The sequence below is a fragment of the Lagopus muta genome, chromosome 10 (assembly GCF_023343835.1).
Source record: "Lagopus muta isolate bLagMut1 chromosome 10, bLagMut1 primary, whole genome shotgun sequence".
Taxonomy (NCBI): Eukaryota; Metazoa; Chordata; class Aves; order Galliformes; family Phasianidae; genus Lagopus; species Lagopus muta.
Window position 1 is genome coordinate 2,208,701 of NC_064442.1, and position 27,872 is coordinate 2,236,572.

At 45.4% G+C, this 27,872-nt stretch overlaps 2 protein-coding genes and 1 non-coding gene across 9 annotated transcripts in view; 2 read left to right on the plus strand and 1 right to left on the minus strand.

Annotated features, from left to right (window-relative positions):
- Positions 1 to 3,137, plus strand: part of MEGF11 (multiple EGF like domains 11) — a 270,520-nt gene extending 267,383 nt beyond the window's left edge. For all 7 annotated transcript variants that reach the window (XM_048955929.1, XM_048955931.1, XM_048955937.1 and 4 more), the window contains one exon: positions 47 to 3,137. In XM_048955929.1, the coding sequence (XP_048811886.1) occupies positions 47 to 207 (161 nt within the window). In that variant the 3' untranslated portion in view covers positions 208 to 3,137. The remainder of the gene's footprint in view (positions 1 to 46) is intronic.
- Positions 3,138 to 4,719: 1,582 nt separating this feature from the next.
- RAB11A (RAB11A, member RAS oncogene family) lies at positions 4,720 to 20,845 on the minus strand. The gene is made up of 5 exons (XM_048955977.1): positions 20,681 to 20,845; positions 13,740 to 13,935; positions 12,639 to 12,832; positions 11,598 to 11,678; positions 4,720 to 6,438 (listed from the first exon to the last, which is right to left on the minus strand). Exons 1-5 carry the CDS (start codon positions 20,718 to 20,720, stop codon positions 6,299 to 6,301), a joined length of 651 nt encoding a protein of 216 aa, XP_048811934.1. The 5' UTR covers positions 20,721 to 20,845; the 3' UTR covers positions 4,720 to 6,298.
- A 212-nt stretch (positions 20,846 to 21,057) lies between these two features.
- Positions 21,058 to 21,129, plus strand: TRNAQ-CUG (transfer RNA glutamine (anticodon CUG)). Its single transcript has one exon. It is a non-coding gene; the product is annotated as a tRNA-Gln (tRNA).
- The last annotated feature ends 6,743 nt before the right edge of the window (positions 21,130 to 27,872 follow it).

Here is a 27,872-nt window from a genome sequence, read left to right on the forward strand (position 1 = left end):
CCTCAGTGCTGCTGGGTACTGCAACCGCTTTCCCTTGCTTTCCCAGAGCCCACCATCAGCGTGGTCCAAGATGTCCGTGCCCGGAGTGCCAGTTACCTCCAAAGTCCATACGACCTGCCTAGGAACAGTCACATTCCTAGTCACTACGACCTTCTCCCTGTAAGGCACAGCCCAACACACGGGCCATCTTGGGACAAGCAGTCTTAAAGGGATGGACTTCACTGTGCTGCAAACACAAACTCTGAGAAAGCAAAGAGAAGACAATCCTTTTCTGCACTGCAGGATGCTGACGTGACTTTAGGCTGCAAGGACCTAATGTAGCTAAACATCAGCTTGGGCCAGCTGCTGCTGCATGATGTTATTTAAAAAGACTTTTTTTTATATGGATCACAAGAACTAATGAGAACCTTCTCCAGATGTCGCTGGAGTGCATCGCCCCTGGAAGGTGTCCACTTGCTCCAGGCAAAAGCTCTCTGCCATGTGTATTCTAACCCTGGCTTTGCTGTAAAATAAAACACAACACACTGAGTAGGAGGACCTAGAGACATGCATACATCTCTACCAATCGCATCAGAAAACCTTGTAATGTTAGGAACGCTGGAATACAGTTAGTATCTCTGTCATGGAAATGGACATTTTTCTGAATGAGAGTAGGAAAGCTGCTTGTTTCACTGTCTGGAAACCTCATTTACTGCCATCGCCATGGGCATCCTGTGCAGATCATGCTTGGTAATTAATGCTCTGTTCACCTTTCATTCAGTACCAGGGTCCTGGAGTACAGGAATACCAAGGCATTTTTAAAATGTAACACTTTGGCCAATGCCCAGTGATCTTTGTCAACGATTGAAGTTTAAGCAATGAGTCCCATACCCAGCTTACTGCACTTGGAACAAGCGCGAAATATTTCGGTACAGCTATGCTTTAATTTTCCTTGTACACCTTCTTTTTCGTTAGATAAATGCACAGCTTTTTTGGGTGGTGCAAACAGACACACCTTCACCTGCATCCTGGGACACTGCAGGTTTGCACAGACCAGCCCTGGTTCAGTTTCCTAACAGTAGGATGCATTGGCTTCATCACTGGCAAACCACGTCACCACGATGCACCTGGCAGCACGTCCTACATGACACCCTTTAATTTGATGTGCATTACCATGTAGTGCAACTTTATCTGTTGATGATTTTACCTGACATCACATTGAGCTGAAAATGGGTTTCTTTTTTCAGCAGCTGTTTGTAAAACAGTTATCAAGGGGTTGACCTATGGTAAAGCTTTGGACTAAGCCACCATGATTTTTTTTTGTAATCTTTATTGACCTAGAAAGTAGAATACTTGCCGTTAAGCAGTTCCTTGTAGATTTTGAGCATGAAGTAGTATTGATTCTAAGTATGTAATTTTACTAGGCAAACGTGGAAGTAGCAAGTTGCCTTTTAAAGATTAAAAAAATTCTGTTGCACATTCACCAGTCTGATGGAAGCAGAAGAGAACCAAGCCAACACCAAGCTGTTTGCTCTACATCTGACCACCAGTGAAAGCTGCTGACCTAGGGGACTGGTATGAGGACCCTGCTGCCATGGAGCCAGCAGCTCAGAGCCAGCTCCATGTGACAGAGGCATCGGAGCACCTCCAGTAGGGCAGCACCGTACCCCACAGCACCCCGGCAGCAGCCAGGATGGCAGGGCCAGCTCTGAACCCCTACGTGTGCAAGAGATCCAGACAGCTGAGCTGAGCCCAGAGATCCCCCCCCCCAGGCTTGCAGAAGAGCAGATTTTCATGTTTCAGGATAACTCCGAAGTATTTACATGAATGCTGCATGTGTGCATGGGGGCAATGACTGATGAGCAATAGTAGTTTTATTTTCCAGGAAAGCCTTATATGAGATTAGGCACTTATTTTGTAGGGCCAGGAAGGGTATATTTTGCATACATGAGTGGAAAGACTTACCTCAAAAATACCAAGAGAAATGCAGTTTGATGAGGAATCCTCTGGTTAGAGACCTATCTTGCAATCTAGCACAAGCAGTCTCAGCTGCCAGCCTGACCAGGGTCTGTGTGTTGCTGTCAACATTGAGATGAGAGAGCAGAGATGAGGCTCAGAATTTTGTTTTTGTTTTTTTTTCAAAGCTGGATTTTCAATCCAAATGCAACGATGTGCATAGAGCTTAACAGGAAAAAAAAAAAAGAAAAAAACAACAAAGGAAGTACCTTCTGTATATTATTAGCATTAGCTTAGGAAATAGGCATCAAAATGGCAATACTTTTTTAAGGCAAGACAGATTTGTAATATATTTGTTCACTGTGCAAAGGTATTCCACCTTGTACAAAATAAATCCAATTTCTCTCAGTGTGTCTTTCTCAAACTTACTCATTGGCAGACCAAAGCTCCCAGCCCACGCTCAGGTTGAGCGCTCCACGCGACACTGCTGGTTACAGAGGGGCTCACCATGTCTTCATGGAAAACCTCAGAGGCACCTTGCAAGCCAGAAGCTGTTTTTCTGTTGCAGGACTTCTCAAAATAACATAATGACATAATTCAGGCTGAAATTTTGAGCTCGCTTTGAGTAAAGCCCAGCTTTAAAACAAATGCAGCAGGCACGGTATGCATCTTTTGTGCAACTCTTCCCGTAGCTCCTGTCTGCAGCAGCTGAACCTTTGCAGGTCTGAGCAAGACCTCAGTGAGGCAGAAACAAGGCAATGACAGCTCCACGTCTCTCTGCTGTTTACGCAGTGCCTCTCAGCCGTGTCCCAATGGCACGCAGTGACGCCAGCAGGTTGCAGTGCTTTTGGTGGGCACAGGAGGACACAGGGCAGCAGTGACCCCAGGACCAGGCAAACCACAGCCATCTCAGCATCCGACTGTTCCTGAGGAGCCAATCAATAAATCACAAGCACAAATTTGCAGCAGAAACACCTTTGGAATTGATGACGCTGGGGCAATGCAGCAGACAGCTACATATTTATTGAAGCTTTTTCAATATTTGTGCTTCATATTTCTAAAGATCCTGTTAACTAAAGCCCAGCATGTAATCCTCTTATTTGACAAACCACACTCAATAAGCTATTTAAGTCTGGAAACTCATCAGGTTTGAACTGATGGAATGAGTAATTCCGGCTTAATAAAAATGTCTTTACATCAGAGCACTGCCACGTACTTTCTGCTCCAGTGTCAGAATTTCGACTGCCATCACACAGGAACCACAGATTCCCACCAAACAGCTTCAGAAATGTTAAGGTCAGGACTTTCAGATATGTAAATGAGAGCAAAAGCTCTTGGTGAGAAAATCCAATTTTGCAGCATTATGCAGGAGATCCCACAAACTCAGACAGCTCATTTCAGGGCTCAAAAGCTGTATCTGTTATGATCAGTCACCTCCTATTAGCAAAGAGACACTTCAGCACAGAAGGAACACCAATTACAGCAGAGATGATTAACCAGCAGCTGAGTGAGAACAATACCATTAGGTCAGTATCCAGACCAATGCCTTGTGCTGTCTCTCCAGAAGTTCCCTGTGAGCTTTCCCCTGAGCCCAGCCATGTCTCACAGCTCAGCACCAGCCACAGCCCTGCAGCCATTAGGAAAAGGTTTACCAAAGCACAGGACAGCAGGCAAAGGCCTTAGTGGCTAAGAAGTTACAGCCCTGTACACATACCATGTGATTTTGCTGTAGAAGGCAGTATAGCTTGCAAAGGCATTACAAACTATTGCATGAACATTCTGGATTCCCTATTGCAGCAGTTCATAATCACAAAATCAGTTTTTGCAAGGCATTTCTGTCTAAGGCCTGTTTTGTGATTACTGCTTGTAAAGTCCTGATGAAAATAAGAGTTTTTACATTGCCTAAGAGCACACAGCCATTGCACAGCTGCCCAGGACCACAACGCAATGCTGCTTGTTACATAGTGGAGGAGGAAGTGCGTGCCCACACTGACTTTGCACGGGGCAGAGCTGGGGCTTGCATTCCAGCAGACTCTGCTGCATTCAGATTTACTGCAGAAGGAAGCTTCCTGCATAAAGCCATAAGAAATCCAAGCTTGACGTGACAGCTGAGTCAGGCTAAGTGAATCAGAAAAGGAAGCAAAGCGAAACTCACCCTGCATTTCCAGCTGGCAGATTTATGGCTTGGCTACCACAGTAATGAATGCAATTGTAAAATACACTGGTGCCTGGCCACAGTGCTCTGAGAACAGAAAAGAGAGGATGGTCCCCGTTTTATACCTTCTCCTGACTCTGGCAATGCCAAAGCCCTAAAGGCTGCTTCAGACAGAAGGATTCAGTGCTGCCACGTGCTCTTGGCATGACTTCCAGAACTCGCAATGCTCAGCAGGCTGGCTCCTATGGCACCACTCCTTCAGCAGAAGGCAACAAGGTGGGATCAAACAGCTGAAGTAATTTGCTGTAGGTGGCAGCAGTCTGTCATTCCACAGGGTTTTCGTACTGGTTGTAATGTGGGAAAAATGAGGTTTGTAAAAGCTATTCAGGGATTTGACAAGAAAGAGTCCTCATTTTTCACGCCATAAAAGCTTTCCAAAGCGCACAAATTGCCACGAACTGCATCAGCCCCTAGAAGCTGCAGACCTGGTCCCAGTATGTGGCCCTTTCAGTTCCTCTTCTGGAAGTACTTCCACTTTGGTGTCTCCTCTCAGTTCCAAGGAATTTACTAGCAAGTAAAAACATTAAAGTCAAATCCCGCTTCTCCCAAAAAGTGCACCCAACACCATATTGAGTTGTCCCCTGTAATTCTTTATTAGAATCATGGATGAATATATTTTAAATCAATCTAAAAAAATAATGAATCAAGTTACAGTACATGCATAAAATACAAAGTAATTTACAAACAGATCAAAATAGCATCTTCAGAACTAATATTAGGAGGAGAAAATGGATTTAAGAAAAAAAAAAAGTGACCAACTACAGCAATGCCTTCCGTGTGCCTTACACATCATGAGCACCGCAAGACAGAAAGGTTGGGTAAGAAATGCAGCTGGTAGTGCCTACCCAAATCCAGATGTTCTAGGTGGGTCATATCAGAGTTTGAGAGATGTCCCCTACAGACAATTACTTCCTCTAATTGTACAGATAACCGCTGGCATTTATACAAACAGTTCTTTTAAATCCAGTAGAAATTCAGTGCTGATAGCCCCCACATCTCAACATTAATGGCATGGCTGGGGATAGCACGTGCTGAGTGATATGCAGTGGTTTCAGAGTACAGCGACAGAAGGCACAGTTCATGTATCCCTGAACTAACTAATTGAACTGATGAGTTGTGCTGAGTGACCACCACTGAATGATTGCATCCAGTAACTACTCCAGATGTTCTTGTTACAGAACATGTACCAAACCACTGGAATCGTTTAAAAATACTGGATGAAATAGAACTGAAGACTAAGACCAAGTTGTAGCAGTTGCTGATCAAATTGAGCATCTGAGTATCTTAGCACGTGTGGCATGTATTGGTATGTGATAGGCAATGTGTGACAACATCCTTCAAGTTTGTGCATCATGAAAGAAAAAAGGCATCCTCAAGCCCTGACAGCACTGGCACTGTGGAGGCTGAGCTTCAGGCAGCACAAAAACACACTGCATGTTCCAGTGACCCTCCGTGACACACGCTGCTTCTCCTTCTCCCTCCTTCACGAAGGCAGCTCACGTGAGTCCCACCAGCACCTGCAGCAGCCCTGCCTGCACTGCAGCCCCCTGCAGCAGGTGCCAAACCACAAAAGCTCATTCACCAGTAGCAAGAACCCTGCTGCTTGATTGTGAGAAATTCTCACCCCCCACCTCCCCCAGAATATTCTATAGCAAGATCTCCTCTTGGCAATCTGAAGATGTAGCCAAAGACATTTAACTTTACATTAAAATTGCACTTCAGAGCAACAGGCATTCTATCAAGCTTTAGATGCAGTATACAACACCTTAAGACAAAGACAGATTATCCTGCCCAGAGATATTCTCCTAGTTAACCCAACAATAATTGTTTTGCAAGGAGCAGAATTATATCTTCAAGTGCTCACTAAATGTGTCTGTGTTCTGACTAGCGGGCATCACGCTGCAAAGAGATCAGTTCAGCTCCAAACAATTTACTGAACCAAAACTGACAAGTCAGCGTTGGGAAAATACTGCAGCCACAGAGAAGCAATAGATTATAAACACAGAAATCAAGATGTTTAAGACATGGAGAAATTCAGAAGGAATAAGCAATAACTGAACACAAGAAAGTAACCACAAGAATTACAAATATATTTAAATCTTGGACCTGGGGAATATACACAGCCTTTTAGGAAAGAATGAACAATTCTTATATATTCTGACAGCACTGCATCTTTGGTTTGTTTTCAGTGGTTGGAGGGACATGAATGGGAACCACGTTGTTGCTTGGAGACATATCATTCTCACGTCTGTCGGACATTTGCTTCTGGGAAACAATACGATAGATCTCTGGAAGATGAGAAAGAGCCCATCGTTACGTACATGCAGAGCATCATCAGAAAGCAAACACTGGGGAAGCCAAAAACTGCAGAAAGCAAAGATTTCCCATACTTCTGCAATGATAAGCACAGCAGCTTTCACAAGTTCAATGAGATCTTCTGTATTTATAAATTAAAATATGAACCATCTTCACAAAACACATTTCTTTCACAACTGCTTTACCAAAAGCAATAAAAAAAAAATAGTTCCTGACTCTCAGTAAAGATGCAGGATCTACCATGTATGCCATCAATTCCTTCTGATTGTTCTCATGGCTCTCAGAACAGTGTGTTAGTGCAGATCAGCTTCAGGACTTCAGAGAAGACTGATTACAAACAAAGAACCCAGCAGAAATCAGAGAGCACAGGATAAACTGCTCTGCCTTTCCTACCATCACCAGGTGCACACCTGCACTGAAAGCTCTGCCAGGTTCCTGGGATTTGTGGCCAACAGTACCTGCTGTACACACACTGAGAGCAGGTACAAAGCCACTCCCTTCAGCATGCACACAGAAGTGTGACGTGCAGCACTTCACCCAGGAAAGGAAATAAAGGACACCAAAAATAGAACACTGGGAACTCACTTGCAAATTCAAGTTATAAACCACTGAAAATAATGATAAATACCTGCTAAGCCTCATTAACAAAACAATTAAAAGCGTTCCAGCTTCAGCAAAAAGCCTACCCTGAAATGACAACATCACATCTGCTTTACACAACAGAACGGTGTGCTGGCACCAAGCATGCAGCACTGCCCACACCATTTGCATGCTGCAGCACGGCCTGCTGGGGCTCTCCAGATAAGCTCAGGTCACACGAGAAGAGGGTGTCTGCAGAGCAGAGCAGAACGCTGCTCACAGATAACTTGGGTGAAACACAACAAAGGTTCAAATTCTTTTGTAGGTCTAAAGTCCCTGGAAAATGATGGTCCAAGCACCTCGTCTGACCCCAGAACAAGATGCATCTTTCCCACCAGAGATTCATCGTTACTGAGTAGCCTTTGTTCAGAATTTAATGAGCTGCTGCTCGGTGCACATCCTGACATCATTTCAGTACTGGAAACTGAGTAACCTCGTGTAGAGAAGTCCTATTTGCTGCCAAGGGCTGGTCACACAGCTCTGTGCCTGCTTTTATGATGAGAGCTGATGGTACTGAGGAGCTAAAAAGGGTTCCTGATAAACAAGGCCTGCAAACCTTGGCCTTGATGCAACAAGCTTGGGTTGATTTAAGCTGCCAACACAAATGCCTGAGTGCTCCCCAGAAAGAGTGAGAGCAGGGCTGCACACATCCATGTAACTGCTGACCAAGTGGTAATTTCTCACAGATACTGTGCTGTATCTATTGTCTATAGAAGAAGTTCACCCTTTGCAAGCTGCACTGTAAAAGAATCTATTTCTTGGGCCTTAAAGAGAGGGCTCAAACTCAGATAGGGATAGACTGCTCAGGAAGCTGGACCTCACGTATGCATTCAGTTAGGATCAGGTCACTGATGCAGCCAAACAAACTGTAGACACAAAGCAGGATTTTCTGATTTCACCAGTTGTGAAGTTCCCTATTCTTTCCATGACATATGAACAATTTCACAAGTTTGAGGAAAATGTACAACAGACCTTTAAAGCTACCTGAGGGCTCACATGGGGATCTGTAAATAAAGACCAGCTTTGCCCCATGGCAGGCCAGACAGCAATGCTCAGCACAGGGCACACGTGCAGAGGTGGAGGGAGCACAGCTGGAAGAGATCTGCACTGCATTCTTCAGGACGAGTTCTCTGCTCCACATACCTGCTCATACACTTAGAAGCAGCAATTGTTTTCCATGGAAGTTCCTGAATAAGTTCATACCATTGTCTAACATGAGCTGTCACACAATTCCTCCACCCCTACCCCACATGCAGTGTCCTCTGCATAACACCCTCATCTCAAAGCACTCAAAGATCTTCAGGGTTGTTTAACAGTCTTAAAAACAACATTGCTGATTTTTTTTTGCTGATAAGGGTCTCTCTCTTCCGGCTGTGGGGAGTGCATTTCCAACTGATCCTCACTCCCTGCCCTGCTAGAACATCTAGCAGCAGTGCTGCTTAGTCAACTTGTAGCAGCTCCACTTCTGCTCACTGCCACTTCTTCCTCCTCTGCTATGCAAACCTTTGTACAGACACAGGATACTGCTCTAGATCAAAGCCTAAATGGTTAAAAACTACTTTGCCCTACACTACAGCTGCACTCCTTCACCACACATAGTTGTGTTGGTGTGATGGAGGAGGTGGGAACAGCTTAAACCTGCTCTTCCTGCAGCAAAATGCCCAGAGGCAAAGCCTACACTGAAACTGGTCTGTACTGAGGAATGCCCAGCTAATGAAGATGTGTACTTTTTAATGAAGATGCTACACTTCATGCTCTGCTCAGTAAGTGAATGAGACCTTACTAAGAGCACATTCAGCAGAATGCTTCTCTGCATAATTGGTAACCATGTGAGACTGGCCTTGTGCTATAAGAGCTGGGGAAAAAAAAACAAAAACAACTGCTGTCTATTTGCCCAGTCCTTGTCTGCTCAACCAGGGCTAGTGTTTCATTCACTTCCAGGTGTACAGAACTAACAAAAAGAGGAAATCCCTCTTCTTATGAAATGTTCTTAATGTCTGTACTCTGTGATGTTGTTGCCTTGGAGATGGGATTCCTTAGAGATGAAACCACAGAAGAATGCAGAACAGGAACAGAGACAGCACTGAATGAGGCAGGGAGCGGAGGCTGACTCCAGTTTACTTTAAGGATGCTTTATCCTGCTGTGAATGCTCACAGGGGATAGGATTAAAACACCAGTCTCTCATATTTGCCAAATAATACAAAGCAGCTTTGTGTGCACAGGAATTAGCCCTTGAAGTCTAGACATCTTACAACTGAGGAGCTCGGATAAGGACCATTATTCTAAGCCATAGAAGGAAAAGCTCCCCAAAACTTACCTGGTACAGACAACAGGAGAGGAAGCCTATTAGATTTAAGATTTAATTCCTCCCTCCCACTGCCCTTCTCTGGGAAATTATAATACGGCCAGACAAAAGGAAAGCTCTCTCTCTCTGCTACCACCTGTAACAACAGCAGACCAGGCACTCACTTAACACTGTGCTAACTATAACAGATTCATATTTCCTACACCCAAAGCCATCTGCTCAAGGTGGCTTCATCTGAGAATCTAGGTGTGAATAAGCTTAACATCAACCTGGTATAACTCCAACTGAAAGCACTCTTTGGAGTTTCCATCACTGTCCCAACCAGATTACCTTCAGCAGGACTGAGAAAGGCTGAGAAAGGAGTTTTGCTCCAGATCTCAGTCAAGACAGTTCCCTGTCCAGGAAAGATTTAAGCAGCTAGAGCCACTGAGAGCAACCTGAGATGGCTTTGCAGGACTCCTCCCAGCGTGGAAAATACTAGCTGAGCTGGTGCAGCAGCATGCCCTGCCCCTTCTGACAGCCTCCTCCACACACAGCCTGTGGCAAAGCCTGTTGGCTTTATCAACCTTCTTCAAATGACAGCAAGTATTACTCCCTCTAGTATTACGTTTGGAAGCAACCTAGCCACACACATACAGACTATCCATGATTCTGCAGGGTCACTCTGAAAACCCCATTCCTCAGATGGCTGCTCACCTCTTCCTTTAAAAGCAAATCATTAACACAAATAGCCAGCTGTGAAGTGTTATCAAGAAGTTTATCAGCAGAACATTGATCCTTTGCATGCCAGTTACTGCAGAGATGGAGGTAACCTGCTGCTAATGCATTATTTACTTCATCTTTATCTCCCTGAAACAGGAGTCTACGTCTGGAGAAAGCCACGTGCCCACTAATCAGAAGTGTTTCTTCTAGCTCAGCTGAACCAGCCATTCCTCAGCAAGAATTCTGTCCAAACACCCAAGAGTTCTTTACCCGAAACACTGTCACAGCAACACAGGGTGCTCTGATGTTTGTGAGAAAGCAACAGCCCCAACAATCTGTCAGAGTCCACTGAGGGTTAATCTTACTCACTTGTTCTGCCATTACAGACTGCTCCCTTTCACAGAGAAATAAAAACAGAAAAAATCAAACCTCCACTAATCAGAATCCAAGATAACTTCTGGAATAAAAAGTGCTGTTGAAAGCATGCAAGCAGAGAGAGAAGGAAACAGCCTAGCGTGTGCCCAACAGGTAAACTGCTTCCCCATGGCAACAGCAGTTTATTGTATCTGAGCATCACACAGACCTGCAGAAATAAGGCAGCAGCCCACAGCATGCAGCACACCAGCCATTGCTGCTAAGGCACACAGTGGTCCAAGAAGGGGCTGAGAGCAGTTAGATCTCTCTCCCCACCCCCTACTGCAAGGGTATTCATAACACATTTCAAAACAACTGAAGAAAATGCTCCAGAAGTTTTATTTATTACAGTAATAGTTTCCTAGCTACCTCCTCCACCGCAATATGGCTAAGGTGTCCTTTATGTGTTTGTGAAAGAAAGTATCCATTACTTGCCAAAAAGAAAAAAAATCTAATCTAACTAGTTGCCAGTGTCACAAGTGAGAAGTTACATCTATCAGACAAAGGAGTTAAACAAAAAGGAAGTTCCTCATCAACTGAGCATAAAAACTGCAGCAGTCACTGCTGTCACGTGCTACAAAGGCCAGAAGTCCAGCCAGGGCTATTACATGCACTGACAGCAACCAACCTGCACTCAGGAGTCGCTGTGTCTCAGACTACCAGCACTGCTTCATTCTTTTGGCACTTTTCTCTTGGCAGTGTTATGCTCACCATTACTGATAGAAACAAGCTAGATTGCCTTCTCATCTGACAACAGCCATTTTGTCTGGAGGTGGGCATGGGACAATTCTCTTTCACAGGCACTCCCAGTTCCACAAATGGGAAAGTGAAGCACCTAAACCAGGCTGACTGGAAACCCGGGGTAGAGCAAAGTGACTAAGACTCATTCCTGAGTCCTATGCTGGTCTATCAACTATGACACTTCAAAAGCAGTGTCTGAGTATTACAGCTGTGAGGAATGATTAAATTGCTAAGTTTTACACACTTTATAGGCAAATAAATGCCTATTTGCTGTGTATCAGAGCAGCATTCTGCCCTTCCTCCTCCAAACCAAGTATTAGGTGACTCACCTGTCAGAATAGTCTGGAAAGCTGCTTCCACATTTGTAGAGTCTAAAGCAGATGTCTCGATAAATGACAAACCATTCTTCTCTGCATGGACAGAAATACCATAATTAGAGGTGTACAAAGTTTATCTCCCATCCAGAAGAACTTTTGTACCAGACAAAGTATGTGGTGCTGCTGATGAGATAGATGCATTAGTGCTAAGAAAACACATTAGAAGTTGTAGGATTTTCCCCTTTATGATCTGAAAGCAAGGCCAGCTAACAGCAGCAATGCAATTTAGAGTTATTATCAGGCACAGGGATCAGGACAGTGCTGTATTACCTGTGTTACACTGAGCATCACTGAAAGTGAGAATTTCTTGCACTCTCAAGAAATGTGCAAGGAAACTTCCTGGACTTTTTGTAACCTTGTCAAGTTTTTCCACCTCCCAGTAGGTCATGGCAGCTTATCTAACAGGGCAAGCCTTATGAGGGAACAGCAGTCCTTTACCTGCAGGCAGGTATCCTCACTCTGCACAAGCAGCTACAGCACGCCTTAAAGAACAAAACCCAGCTTCCCTCCACAATTAAAGAAAGCTGTCCTAAAACAAGGCAAGATATACACAAACAGAATAATCTCTAGAATTACTTTTCACATATCTTAATTATGTATTAAGAGCCAAAAAGGTGGCTTAATGTACATCTGTTCAGATACCAGCATCTGTATGGGGCTCCAGCTCAGCTGATATAGTTCAGATATTACACAGACACAAGGCTGCCACCATGCATGAAACTTAAACCCACCAGCACAGCTTCTACAAGAAAAGCAATGCATAGGCATGGAACTAAATCTGGTTTAAAACTGTCTTCAAGTGCCCCTGGCAGATTCTTGAGAGTCTATCAGCATGCAGGTTCTGCAGAACTTCATTTTTAACTGAATGAAGAAAGGCATAAAGCAGTATGTGGCACTAAGTCTTTTCCCTCCTACCTGTACACTCATGTATTTCACATCAGGTAGGCAAAGTCTGGACAGTTTGCATTAGGCAATTATTTTGAGTTCACCAACCTGCAAAAGCTCTGGCCTCATCTGTAGGGACTGCTCTCAGGTGGCGCAAGTCACTCTTGTTTCCCACAAGCATGATTACAATATTGCTGTCTGCGTGGTCTCTCAGCTCTTTCAACCATCTCTCTACATTCTCATAAGTAAGGTGCTTAGCAATGTCATACACCAGCAATGCCCCTACAGCACCTCGATAGTACCTGTGGGTGAAGAGATGCGTTAGAGAACCAGCAAGAAACACAATTGAAAGTGACAAGATACTGAGTAATAGCTGTTTCCCACTACTGCAAAGACAGTTTAAAAATAATAATAATAATACAAAGCTTGACACATGGGACTTGAAGCAGCTGAAATACAGCATCCAGACCAGGGTTAATCCATGACAACAACAGCAGCCAGGGTCTGGTGGGTCACCCTGCACCTCAGAAATGAAGCACTGTAGTCTATGGGAAGCTTCTGTCACCTTCAGCCTCTGACCCACTCCTGAAAGGCTCCCCACCCACCACTGTGGGTGCAGCACGGGCACAGCCCAGAGCAGCAGGAAGACTTTGCAATGACTCATTGGATCATTTAAAAAAAATTAACTTGATCTGTTCTCTTTGTGAAATGCCCTAATTGGTTTACTGTCAGACCAGGGAGAGGCACGGTTACACATTCAAAAAGAAAAAACATTCAGTTGTGCTTTCCCACCCCACAATTACCTCCAGTTTTACTCAAATCTAGCTTTTGCTGTGCTGCTTTTTCAATTAAACAAACACACAAAGTGAGCAGTGCCTCCCTACTGATACAGGAGGCATTCTGGTCGTAGGTTACCACTGATAAAACCACCATCAGTACAGTTGTTATTTCATCAATGGCTTGCATTTAAATAAGTCTCTCAAAGCTCAGAAACGCCTCCAGTTACATATCATGAGAGCACTGAGAAGTAAATCTGTTCATACTGTGTCAAGCTTCAGGACAGAATAACATTTGAGCTTCCTTCCCCCATATTGTATGTGGATATTATAAGAGAAAATCCATCCTGCTTGCAGTTTGAGGAATCAGAAGGGCCCCAAGCTCACCCTCCTCAGCCAAAGCTTCTCTCCAGCCATATAAGCTGCCACTTACGCTGATGTTATAGCTCGGTATCGCTCCTGCCCTGCTGTGTCCCATATCTGAGCCTTTATTGTCTTCCCATCAACTTGAATGCTTCTTGTTGCAAATTCTACTCCAATGGTGCTTTTGCTTTCCAAGTTAAACTCATTGCGAGTGAATCGAGACAGGAGGTTACTCTTGCCTACTCCAGAGTCTCCAATAAGGACAACTAGAAGACAGAAATGACATTGGAATCACATCCCAGATATAGATTATCTACTGACAACCACCTGCAATGAATATATTTGATTTCCAGAATAAAACCAGAGGAAAAGAATAGCAAAACCACCCCTCATGTCAGGGGTCTGTTGTCCAAGTCTTGAGATGGAGGACCAGAGCTGTCACACTCACCAGCATTTCAAACAGACTTCAGATTTGGTTTTTAGCAGTTACAATTCAGTCTCATTTGCTTTGCATTGAACCACATTCCTCCTCCAGGAAAAACACACATGGCAAAGCACAAAAGTCAGAGACAATTTGGATTTCACATCCTTGCAACAACGCTACAACTAAAACAAATGAAAAACCACGCAAGTGTTTTGCTGAAGCATAACTCCAGCACACAGGGCAGGCAGCAGGCTGCCTTCACTCTACACCCCTCACACCCTTGCAGGAAGAAGGTTCCCCACTAGCACAGAAAAAAAAAAAGAAAAAAAACCAACAGAACATACAGAAGTCACAAGACCACTATCACCATGATGGACAGCTTGAATGGCTGCCTGGGCACAGCACACACCTCAGCAGTCGCTCATTGCTGCTGAGGCTCAGATCAACGCTGCTCCATAGTGCTGCTCTGGGGTATGGCTGTGGCTCAGGACTACAGGCAACATCTGCTGCCCTTCCCAGCCCACCCCACTGCCGCACCAGTGCAGAGGGGACTGGCTGCAAAGTTGCAGGAAGTTCAGTTGCTGGGTGTAACGCAAGGCCACCTGAGTCATGTCAGACAGCAGCCCCTTGGGATGCTCCTCTGCCCTGATCATAAGAACAGATAACAGAAGGAAAAGGAGGAGGAAGAAGAGGAATAAGATCCTTGAGAAGAAAGGCTGCGCTTCAAAGCCCATACAAGCAGAAGAGCCATGGGTCACAAAGAAAACAGCATGGCAAGTGTTTGCACAGTAATAGACATCATTTCAGCTTTAAGAGGTTGCAACACAGCGTTAAATATGCTGTGTGGTACAACAGAGGAATGAGTCCACTGAGCTCTGGAGTGAGACAGTCTAGCAGCATAAAACCTCCCACCGTTTGCTGCATCACACAGCAGAGTTCTGGACACTGTTCCCTATTTACATAATGCACAGTTCTGACAAACAGGGTTTTCCCTGACTGTATGAGCTGAGAAGCAGCTACTAGGTTCTCTCCATAGAGTGAGCATTGCAGCAAACACCAGCTTCCAGTAGTCTTACGTTGCAGCCCCCTCTGGCAGCTGACTCAGCGAGCAGCCTGCCATGCTTCTGAGGCTGCAGAAAGCACAGAGCAGCTTTAACACTTCTCTTAGGAGGACCCACAGTGCATGCAAGTGGCATGCACATACACTGAATGCAAACAGGATCTGTTTTCCCACATGACAGATCAGCAGGGTTCAGTGTCAGCTACCCTGACACAGCTGAGCAGCTTTCCTGGCACAGAGGATGCCAAAGGGTAATAAAGTTAGTGCAGAGGTCAGGGCACCTAATTACATCATCACCACCAGGCAAATTGCCACAGGCTTCCTTCTCCATTGGCAAATGAGATCTTCAATACTCTTTCAGCAGGTTTAGACCAGAGTTTTGGATGACATCATGTTTGTGTACACTGGGACAACTGGGCTGAAAACTTCTCCAGATGAGGAAAGCAGTCCACACACATCACTGTGTTGCAGAAGCTGTATCCCATCCCTGTTACCTCCTGCCCTCACAAATGTTTCTCTTGGTCAGTGCACATTTCCAAAGACAGCTCGGGCAGTTCCCCCTGCCAGGTTTTTTCCTCACCTTGTCTAAGTATCACACTGCTTATGCCTGAGTGCTCTCCAGTGCCAGATTAATGTGTATCAATTAAAAGGGGAAATATTTGACTTTCCTCCTTGAAGCCAGCTATTTCCTCTACTTAACTGGGCCACTGCAGCTTGCACTGAGCACAGCCACAGGAACAGCTTGCAGTGTCAGTGGTACCTAAGGTTCCTCACACATTCTGCATTTCCACCAGCCTGAGCTATCATTCTTTGAATGCAATGATGAACTGAAACAGCGTTAACCATCACTCAGATTACATTAATTTTTATTTTCCTTTCCTTATCAAACCACCTCAACGTTCCCATATATTACATTCTCAGCAGAGAAATGCAGCAGGAATGACCCTGAATGCCTGAGCCTAACTATCACAGGCGAACAGTTTGAGAAAGAAATGATGATATCTAATTCCACATCAAAGCTAATTGTTCCTGCACACACACTTTTACTGGGCTTCTCTTCCAGAAATTCACTCTTAATGGTTAGAAATTGCCTTCTAATTTTCAGAAGAAATTAGCGGTCAGCTGGTAGCAGTGTTTGTGTGCCAGCACTGCCCATTAGCTTATTAGTTTCTTCTCCCAGCGGTGTTTATGCTGTTTCACATATTTACAAAAAGCAGCTGCATCTTCTCAGCTTCATTCTACCACCTAAATAAGCCGACTTATCAAATATATCCTTATAAACAGATGGTGCATTTCCCCACACATCTTCCCTACAAGTTCTTCATTGCTCTTCCAAGCAGTGAGAGCAACCACATGCATCGTTCCAGGTGAGACCTCAGCGGTGACGTACACAGGGATTTTAATCCTGCCATCTCTACTAGAAATGGCCTGTGCTGAAATAGCTTGTTCCTGACCACACCACCACGGTGGCTCTGCCCATCAGACCGAGCTGCCCAAACTTTCTGTCTGTCAGCTCTTACTTCAGTGAATTCCTGCAAGCCCCCAAGCCTAGCATTCCAAATCCTGCTTCATCCAGAGAGCTGCCATCCTCATCACCACACAGGAAGTCAGAGAGTAATATTGGAAGATCTTCTGCATCACTCAGCTTCACACCGTCAGCAAATTCCTCAACTCCCTCGGCACTGGAAGGACTAAAGTTTATGGGAAACATATAAACAAGTTCAGCCTTGAGAAACTCCATCACAACCTTCTTTGCACCAGTACTGGCACAGCCTGGGAATAACCCAAGAGGCAGCAGAAGGGATCCCCCACCCCAGCTGACTACTGCCAGGCAGCTCCTTGTTGCTGCTTTAGTGATGTGGCAGCTCACTGTGAGCAACCACGAGCTTTTGGAAATGATGCATTTACTACCTACAGCACTTAGCACTGCACCTGTTTAAGACAAAGTATTTGGTGGACAAAAAGAATGAGGCAGTCCATGCAAATGTATGAATTTCATCCTGTAATTCCAGTTTTATTCCTGTAGAAGACCAAAATAAGAATTCAATTTCCTTGCTTGAAAAGCCATTTAGAGACGTATTAATTTTTCACCAACATTCCAACTCTCACTCAATTTTTATTTCTGTTAAACCTCTAATTGAAGCTTATTTTCTAAGAATTTCAACTAGCTCATAAAATATACTATTGACAACCTAATCACGTTGAAAATAGAAAGTCCAGCACTGCTAGCTTCTTCTGGATGCAGTTATTACACAAGTGGCATATTATACCATTTCAAACACGTCAAGGATTACAATGTCTGAAAACACTTCTGTCTGCACCAAGCTCTGCTACTAAGAGGCAGATAAACAAAGAGCCTGAACACATGTTATGACACCCACAAGACCCTGCTGAACAGCTCTTCCAGCCCGCTTAAATTGGGGTTTAAAGGGAATGAGAATTAGATGACCCGATTCTACATCTTCTAGCCAGCTGGTGACAACGCTAATGTGATCGTATCTTACATCAGTCTCCCCCTCACCTGTATTCATCCAGCTCCTGTCTCAAAGAGAAATGTCATATGCTTCAAGGGCACCTTAGGGTAGGGGTCATCTATTACCCACATACTACACACCACCCAAAACACAAGCACAGCATAACAGCAACGCAAGGTCTGTTCAGCCCCAAAATGCCTCCACATCTAAGAGTGAAGGTACAGGGTTCACTACCATTGGAAAAATCACTATCTGCCATGCAACTGCGCTTCCCTGCAGACAAAAACACTCGAGAAAAAAAAACGCATTGTCCGAAGTCTAAAACAACAGCTCTATACTGATTTAGTTTCCTTCAGCAAAGGAAAAGGCTGGAGTAATAAACATGACGCAAACAAGGAAGCAGATAGCTGAAACAGGAGTTTTTCCACCAATCAGCTGAATGCCACTGCAAGCCAGGTCTGCATTCGGAAACAAGAAGGCTGACCTCAAATCCAAAGTTCCAGATGGTCAGGGTACAAATCTAATCCTCCTGAGCTTTGTCTGTGAAAAACACAGAAGACATATTCCAGGAGCGAGGGTTGCTTTGGTATCTACTCATTAACTGTAAATACATTAATCAAAAAGAGTTAAAAGTTGCAGCACTTCAGTAAGGATATTACTCAATAATTTAAGCCTCCTGTCAACACTATTTTTTCTTCCCGTTAAAATTGGAGCAAGAATTTTATGGAGTCAGCTTCACAGACCTGGGTTTTCTAAAACGTGGTGCTAGCAGACACAGCTCTCCATGAAACCAACTGGTTTAGCACAGAAAGACACACAGACGTGTATAGCTGGACACAAAGAAGATACCAAAAATTGACTTAAGCCAGACCTATTAGGTTTGGGCACACACTGAAGTGCTGCTGCAGTGGAGCCAGGCAAGGGGCAGCATGACAGCTACTGGGATTAAACTGCAGCTGCACAGGTGGGCTCCCATTAACACCACCAGCAGCTGGATCTTGCCATGGAGCTGCTGTCAGTAACTGACAGCACAAGAACAGAGAACACAAGAACAGGCCTCACACAAACACACTAGCAGCAGTTTAATTCAAGAGCAGTAAGAGACAGCTAGACTAGAGAATATGCCTGGATTCTTTCACAGCACATCAAAACCTGAAGTTAATCCCAGCAACAATATCCCTTCAAGCCTATGAACCTCAAAGAACTGTCTGCCTGGATTGAGCATCCTGATAGACCAGTCTGACAGCAAGAGATGTCTGAGAAGCAGGGAGTAAAAGAACAAACAGGCCAACCTCTGTGTAGCAAGCCCCCATCTTCAAGCAGCAGTGACCCCAGACACAACACTGTAAGCAGCTCACCCAGGTACACAACATGTTCTTCCTCTGGGAGTTTTTGCAGTCTTTCAAATCCATGCATGCTTTTTGCCTACAGCAATGAACCACTCCAAAGTTCGCATGCAGACTGGGAGACTTTATATCCTTTTATTTTAGGCCTCTGCACAATAAATGCAGCAGTAAAAATATTCAGAGACACTATGATGAACAATAGATATTCTTTCCCAATTTGCCAACGTCACTCTTTGCTTTTAGTTTTGATAAAGTTAAGCATCACTTCAGTTTGGGTCACTCTACTGATTGTTTTGATGTCCTGCATTTTTTTAGTTCTACAATATTCCTTTCAAAACCGGTACACCTGTGCTGCCCACACGTTCCTGCAGTCCCCAGAGGCCTCATGTCTCATGCTCAGTGATGGAATGATACCCACGTTCTCATTTCCTCTTCCAAGGACTTTTACTATTTGCCTTTTGGGGCAGTGCCTGGTAACAAGACAGCGATTTCCGACAACCACTCAGTAATTCCAAGCTCATTCCAGAGCAGTAACTGCTCGGCAGCACCTCCTCCTCTGGGTTCTCATAACTGTTTCCACAATTTTTGTTATTCTACATTTTTGGATACGTTGTTTCAGATGCCACATTAATCCCAGCTATGCCACTCCGCATGGAGTTCCTGCGATCTGCTTTAACTTCGGAGGACTTGAATCACTCATCTCCACAAGACCGTTTTCCTAGCATTCCCTGCAGCAGCTTCCACACGTTAGTCTAACAGGAAAAGCTTTAGGAATGGCCATCAATTAACTTAGCTTTGATTTTTTTCCCCCGCTACACAAATGAATCCCAACTGTATTATTTCACAGTTATCAAGAAGCAGGCTTAAGGAAAGGCAACACCTCTCCCACGAAGCTCTGTGTTGCTGATACTCCCATCACTATCAAAGCATTAATTATAAGTTTATTTACACAGTTCTGCCAGTACAGGTAACAAAATGCGATCGATAACCTGTACACCTCAGGCTCCAAAACAAACTGCTGACGTGATGACGCTGGCGGTCAGCTGGGCAAACAGGCACTACTTCATGCTTCCTGGCTTCACCTTTAACAGTGCAAGCAACTGACTTACAGGTCAAGGTCTTCTAATGAAATCTGGACAAAACAGACAACGGAAACTGTAATTCCTCGAAGTTATTACGGGAGCTTAAGGGTACAGATCAGAATACAGCTTTCCTTCAAGACACCCAAGCTTCACCACGGCAAGCTTACAGTCTCTCACCACTATAAGATAGCGAGCGACGTTCCAAACCCGACACCCCGCTTCCCCGCCATAAGCGACTATTTCCACTGTTCCTCAAAGACCCAATTCCTGAACCTCACCACAAAAGCAGCACAGGAACGGCAGCACCGCAGCCTCGCGGCGCCCGGCCGCTGCCCGCAGCTTCAGCACCGCGGGGCTGTAACGCAGCGGGAGGCAACCCGCGCCCCGCGTTAAATTAGCTGCATCATCCCCCGACGTGAGACGGCCGGACAGCTCAGCCCCCGGCTCCGGGCTCCACAGCACCCAGCGGGGCGCGGCGCCGCCCGCTCGGATCCCGAGGAAGGCCGCGGCCCTCAGCCCGCCCGGGGCCGTCAGCCCGCGCCGCGCTCCCCACCCGCCGTTCGGAGGCCGTGAGGTCCAGAGCCACGAATGTGACCCGCGGGCAGCGCGGGGACGCGGGCGTTACCTTTGAAGAGATAATCGTACTCGTCGTCGCGGTTGCCCATGGTGCGAGGCGCGGCGGAGGCCGAGGACGGGGCCGGGGACGGGAGCGGGTGCCGGACCCCTCCCTACAGCCGCCTCAACGCTTCCGCACTCTGCCCGCCCACGGCCGGGTCCTTCCGGGGCAGCGCCGCGGAGCTGCTTCCGTCCTCCCGCCCCGCCCGGCCTTAAAGGGACGGTGCTGCCGACAGGACGGGCTGCGAGCTCGGCCCGGTACAGCCGAGTCCTCCCGGGCACCGCTGGTCCCACCGAGTGGTCACAGCTCCAGGACCGGCTGCGGTGGGAGCGCGAAGTGCTGCGGAGTAAGGACTAGAGGCGGCCGGGTAAGGTGTTTGTTACCGCGGTTCCATGGTGTAATGGTTAGCACTCTGGACTCTGAATCCAGCGATCCGAGTTCAAATCTCGGTGGAACCTAAGATTTTTGTTTTTCCTTTCCGTTTTTTTTTTTCCTTCTATACGTAATTCTATACGTTATAGTTATTCTAACTATGGCTCAAAGTACTCCTGTCTCCCTTCCCTTCTGAGGTTCCCTCACGTACACAGTGTAACGCCCCTTGTATTCTCTTGGCTGCATTTTTTCCCATGGGCATCCTTCTCACAATGGTGCAAAACAAGGGATTGCTTCCACAGGATGGTCTCAGTTTGCAGTGGATTATAGAACGCCACCCGGGTCCCACAGATCTGCCCACAACCCAGGACGTGAGCAGTATTCGAGCCTATGATTCTGTGAGATTCTGTAAAGGTGGTCAGCATGTTGGGGTGGCACTGCTCTTGCAGGAGATAGCAGCGAAATATTTGAGCTCATGAGGCACAAAATGGCCTCTAGGACCATCAGGTGCAAAGCTGTAACAGCTGAGGGGAAGGGAAAAGACTGGAGCATTTGTCTGCAGTAGAGTCAAAGGAGAGTATGGAAAAAGCAAAGCTACCCTCAGAATGAGGGGTATGGAAGCAGAAGCAGAAGCAGCTAAAAACATGCATCTGTACATATTTGCATTTAGTTGAGGTCATCTGGAGGGAAATGAGACCTGCCAAAGGGGAACTTAAAGCTGTGAAGCAGACGAGTGCAGCCCCAGGAGGGTTTGTGCCCTCAGGGTTTGTACAGGACAACAGCAGGGCTCCGCAGGCCTCACCCACCACGGCCCTGCTGCCACCCTCAGGCCCCAGGCCTTCTCCTTTCCCCTGCACCAGGGCTGCAGACCTAGCTTGAAAAGCATAAAAATAACCCTGGTGCCCAGATGCTCAATCCAAGGCCCTTAAGCCTCGCTCTGCTCTCAGTATGTTGGCCATCTCAGTACTCAGCAGCCATGCGATGATTTCTGTGTGAGGAGAGAAACCCCCGGGCACCCACAGCATCAGTGACTGTCTGCTGGGAGGAAAATGAGCCATAACCTGATCCTTTCCGCTTTCAAATGCTTCCTGCTGCCTCAGAGCTTCCAAGAGAAGAAAACAAAATGCTAATAACAAAGGGCCATGGGGTGGAACCGAATCCGCACCAGCACAGTGGACAAGGTAGGCTGTGGAGCATCAGGGTCTGGGCTCAGCCTGCACCTCTGGACTGACCCTTTTTGTCTGCAGATGAACTCAAAACACCCAAGATGTGGAGTCTGTAAGTGCTGCTCTCTCTTCTGCCCCTTTCAGAAGCTGATCTACCGTGCTGAGTAGTGCATTATGATTAATAATGAATACTCTACACATGGGGGCTCGGGTGTATTTATAGCTGCGTTGTTAAGGCTTCTATCTCACATCCTATTTGCAGTCCTCCTTTGAACCTTGTCATTAAAAAAAAATGTTAATTTTGACACGATGTTCCTCAGGCCTAGTTTCACACCCCAGAAATGCTACTGGCTTCAAAAAATTAAAAATAACACAGGTTAAGTATTTTTAGTTATCCCTCTGTAAGAGCTGTTCTCGTTTCTGTGTTTTGGGTTTTGTTTGTCAGCTAGCAGCTTGGGAACAGCCTTTACTTATGTTTTTCATACGTGTGTTACTTCCTCTTGCACCAAATTGCAGATGCTCCTCTGCTGGATCCAGCTCACCCTGTGTAAGATAATGGGGCACAAGGCAAGGACAACACCCCTTCTGGCTGGGCCAAAAATCACCATCCTTACACCACTGCACTGTTATCACTTGTTGGACTTCAAGGAGACATTAAGAAGCAAAAGGCATTTTTTCCCATCATGTAACACAAATTCCCACGGATTGACATGTATATGAGCAGCAGTAGGGGTTGTTTCCAGCTAAGCCAGTTTAAATGCATTTGATTGTTTTGATTAAATGCATTCTCCGTGGTGCTGAGAGGCAAAACTGAAACAGCAGAAAGAGCTACAGATCTAAACAGGAGTCAGCTGACAGCAATGTATGAGGATTTAAGTCTTATATTCTTTTCAGTCCCGGGTTAATTTTGTTCCTGTTTAGGCAAGCTGAGGATGAGACTCTACAAACCCTCAGGAAACATCACTGTCAGTGAAGACAATCTTGGCTGCTCTACTTCTCCCTTGTGCCCCGTCCCAGAACATGCTGCTGCAGCTATGGGATGGCCTGGGATACCTCCTACACCACTGAAACATGGCCAAAGGCAGAGGTCAGGCCTGAAATAACAGTGGACTGTGTGCTCTGGGCCTGACAGCTTTTAGTGTCGGTGCAGAATGACTTTTCTCACATTTCTGCTGCATTAATTGCCATTAGTGTCATCCTTGCGGGAACACTAAATTCATTGCTAACCTTGAATTAATGCTCTTTCATAATTCTTCAGTTTGTGCTTGGATGCAACCATTTGTGGAGGCAGCACGTTCCAAGCAACTGGAGCAGAGACAAGGAATGATACTCAGCTGGCCCTTGGATGTTCAATATAGCAAAGAAGCAGAGGTCATGCTCATAACTGCATATTTATGGTTCTATTCTGGAAATTCATGGAGCAGCTGCCAAAAAAGGCCCCAGATCTTGCCTTGGCAGTACCAATGTATGTTGGGTTCTCAGCTCACAGTGGCTCAGCTCCAGGCACCATGCATCTGATTCCTTCCTCACACCCTCCCTTCAACCTCCCTTTTCTTGCTTATCATCAGTTCATCAGACCCCAAGAGAAATCCTGGGTGAAAAAAAATCAAGAGAAATTTTACCACTATATTCAATGTTTGTAGCGTTCCCACAAAGTCCAGGTCTTTCTGCAGTTGGATTTGACATGAAAGGAGAAGGAAAAAAGGATGGACGTAATGTGGTCGCAGCTCTTCTGCCTCATTCTTTCCCACGTGCAGTTTGCAAAGTCCATCGCTTTGTAGAGTGCAGTGAAAGATCTCAAGCTTGTCCTTGAAGGGCTGTTTTGACCAAAATTCCCATTTTCCAGATGGAAGGAGCCACCGGTTTCCCTGGGCAGAACACAGGAAGGACAAAAGCGAAGCCCCACAACCTCCTCTGTTCTATCAGAGAAATATTTCCTGAGGGGAAAATCCAATCAATACTTTGCCATTTTCTAACAAGCCACAAATCATTGCAATTATGCAAAGATAATTCAAGCTTTCCAATCCAGCTGCTGAATTAGAGGAAAGCAAACTCTTAGCGCTCACTACCCTTAGCTTGACATGTCAGAAGAAAAAGCTTCAAATATAAAACAGATCAACAGAAATAATTTTTAAAAGCCCCTCTTTTTAAGACCCTCAACCAAATTAAGCGGTTTATGATGTGCAAGGAGTTCAGTTTCTCAGGTAATTGCATGATAGATGAAGTAACAATAAAAATGCATGGAGTTGATTTTTCTGATGATTATTCACTTGAATTCCAGCATATATTCTATTCTTTTTTTGTAGTTCTACAGCTCAAATAAGAAGAAATGGGCTCAATCGAAAGCCTCTGTATCAGTCTTTTTTTGTCCCTAGCCCTGGAGATGGAATAACAAAGGATCTTGAGCTAAGCATGGACATATCCAGAGTCAAACCTCATCCTGGTTCCAGAGATCTGCATCGCACTGAAAAAAGAGTGGGAATGGAGCACTTCTAGAAAAATTAACTATCTTCTGGCAGCGTTTTTGTTAGGCCAATATTACAATAAGCAGAGCAGAATATCTCCTGCAGCCTTTGGGAAGAGAAATTGAGTGCAACAGACTCGATGACTTGGTGTTTCTTATGATGACTTCGAAAATGAAGTCATCAGTTTCCTGCATTCATTTTGGACTCAGCACACATCTCCTAGTCTATGTCTGTCGTCTCCAGAGACAAATTAGCAAGATAGTACTGGCAGCCCCAGGATAACTGCTAGCCAAGATATAATTTCTGAGACACGCTCAAAATCTTACTCTTACTAGACCTGCACAGGATTTCATTCCTTATCAAAGGCCAAAATCTACTTGCTGATGATATATTTAACAGGCGCATCGCTACCAGATAAACACAGTGTCATCATCACAATGCTCATCATTTTCTAATTCTGATTCAAACAGTCAGCCCCACAGAAGGAAGGAGGCAGCTTGACTTCTGTGACTGGTCCATTCACTGCTGAAAGCACCAGCAGAGCAGGCTGGCTGTGCTCAGCATGGCAATGTTTGTTGTGAAGCTCTGCAATTATCCAGGGAGCCAGGCTGCGGCTCTAAAACTTTGCTCATTGAGATCATTAGAGAGCTGTCAGATGGAACAACTGGGATGGCTTTGATCTGGCAAAACACCCATCCTCCTGCTCCCCTATCTTGGGAACCGTCCAGTTCCCCATAATTATTTTTTTTCAAGCCATTCATACAACACTCATTGTTTTTTCATAGGGTGCAATAAGTTCTGCGAGCAAACTGAAGACCATAAAGCTAGATAGATTAATTTATTAAATAGAAGTCTGAATATTTCAGTGATTCCTCCATAAATATGTTCATAACTGATTTTGCCAAGAAAATGACAAAGCGTTGCACAGAATCCCAGAGATATTCCCTACAAATCCACTAGGTGTCCTACTGCTTACAAGTAATTAGGCTCAACTTCTATTTATTTATTTATCTAGCTATCTGTCTATTTATTTATTTATTTATTTTTGTCCTGATTTTGCCAGTGAGAAATTAGTTTGAGTCTTTAGTGAAATTAGGTCTGGGTTTCCAGGTTGAAGCAATGCACACGTATGGATCGTGTGACAGCAGGGCATCTGGCACACAGCAGTAGCACTTTTGGCAAATGCTGCCTATGTTTCCCACAGAGACCAGCTCAAGGTGATAGGCTGCAAAGAAATAGGAAAAGAATCTACCTTCCTCTCCTGGGAATGCTAACCAAGATCTATCCGAGCCTCTCCTAGATCAACCTTGGGCTGCTATTTATAGGATTGCTAAAGTGAGCCCAACTCTGACCTTAGAGGTGATGGCAAAATGTGTCCTTAATCAGAGCTGCTCTGCACAGGCTGCAATTTTGACATTCCTGGTCACCGTTCCAGTCCCTGATGAGTCCTGCTGCCTGCCAGCACTCGCGCCTGGCTGCGAAGGCCAGCACAGCACCCGCTCACGAGGTGTCCTGGCACTTCCAACACAGAGGGCATGGCAGATATATACCAAGAAAAGCAAGCTGTAAGGCAGCCAAAGGATAGTTTTCTCATCCCAGAAATACTTGGGGTGGAGCGCGTTGTAAAGCTGTTTCTCTGTTGTGCAACCTGCAGCACATGCAGTGTACCAAGTTGTGCTGTTTGGGACTTCCCTCAGCCACCTTGAGATCTGGTGCTCGCACCTCAGCACAGCAATCTCGACTTCTCTGAAGCAGTCATCTCTGTAGCTGTATAGAAAGCATCATTCATTGCACTTCTTTCAGTCCTCAGAAATGGGTATTTGCAACGTATCAGTGAGGGATGACTACAAGCTGATTTTCTCAGACTTGTCACTGAAGCACAGATCACACACTGGCTGTGTAAACCCCATAGGCTTGCTGTCTGCCAACGACTGCTTGCCATATTTGCAAATTCCCCTCTAATTCACTCTAGGTTCAGAGTGGTGCCACATCTTCAATTTACTTCAAATCTACATGAGGTATGTGAAGAGAAAATCAGGTTTGTTTTCCATTCAAAAAATGCCAGGGACAAAGACGTTCTCAAACAATGAGTTTAATCTTCTTTACAGAAATACTGCCCACAGCAATTGGCTTTGCAAATAGGCACCAGACAAGTGTCAGCAGCAGCTTAATCACAGGCTGCAAGGGGAAATCAGAGGGGAGGAACAGCCTCGTGTCCTTGGCCCATCAGGATTCCTTGCCATCAGGCATTGCACATCACGGGAAGTGCTGAGCATCTGTCCTATGCCATGTGCTGCATGACCGCCTCTATTTCTTGCTATTTGTTTTGAAGGTCTGACAGTCATTTTCCTGACAACCTGCAAGAAGAAGAGATACTCCAATCTTCTGACTGCCTGTATATATAGCTACCTGCTGCAATGCCATCCATAGGCAGCCTGCACCATATGCTGACTGTGAAAGAGAGTAACCTGGCCCAGCGCGTGTGTTTGCTGTTATACATAACAAATACCTCAAGCCTTGCCATGATTCAGTGCATTATGCATGGAAGCCATCTGGTCCCGTAGCTTAAGAAGCAAACTGAAAATTTGATAAAAGCACAAATAGACAAAATAAGAGAGACTGAAAAGATGTGTTGATATTCCAAGCAGGAGTCTCCTTCCGCAGGGGCTGATCTCATCACCCACTGCCTCTTTCCTGCTCTGTTCTTTGGATAGCTGCTGTCAGACAGTTGCACTCTCAGCTCTGTGAGTACATGCACCTTTGGGATCCTGACAATGTGTTTCATGTGCTTCTGCAAACCTTCTGGGACAAAATTTTTCTCACTAGCCAGCTGTGCAGAAAGCAAACTGTGCAAAATGATTGTTTGGAGCACAGCAAGTTTTATGGAACTGGTTTAAAATGCGCTATCAATTATGATTATTCATTAATATGACTATTCTCATCACTGTGCAAAATTATGCCTTATGGCTTTGACAGGAAGTCCTTCACAGCTGGCCTAGATGTTCTCAGCCATGGGGTGCAACAGGGAACCCAGAGCAGTGGAGGGGTAGTTTGGGACGACTTGGATTTGGGCAAGAGTTTGTGCATAAGTTGGTCAGGAGACAGGGTTACTAAAACTGCCTTAATTGGATTTTGGAGCCAGACCAATTTCCCCCCCCTTGTGATTCTGCTTTCTGATGTTTGGAGGGCACAGGGAAG

Excerpts from the sequence above, each read along its gene's own strand:
- RAB11A (XM_048955977.1), bottom strand. The coding sequence starts at position 20,720 with ATGGGCAACCGCGACGACGAGTACGATTATCTCTTCAAAG. Across the intron at positions 12,833-13,739 it reads TACCGAGCTATAACATCAGC|GTACTATCGAGGTGCTGTAG; the intron begins GTAAGTGGCAGC and ends CTTCACCCACAG. Across the intron at positions 11,679-12,638 it reads TGAGGCCAGAGCTTTTGCAG|AGAAGAATGGTTTGTCATTT; the intron begins GTTGGTGAACTC and ends CTGTCCATGCAG.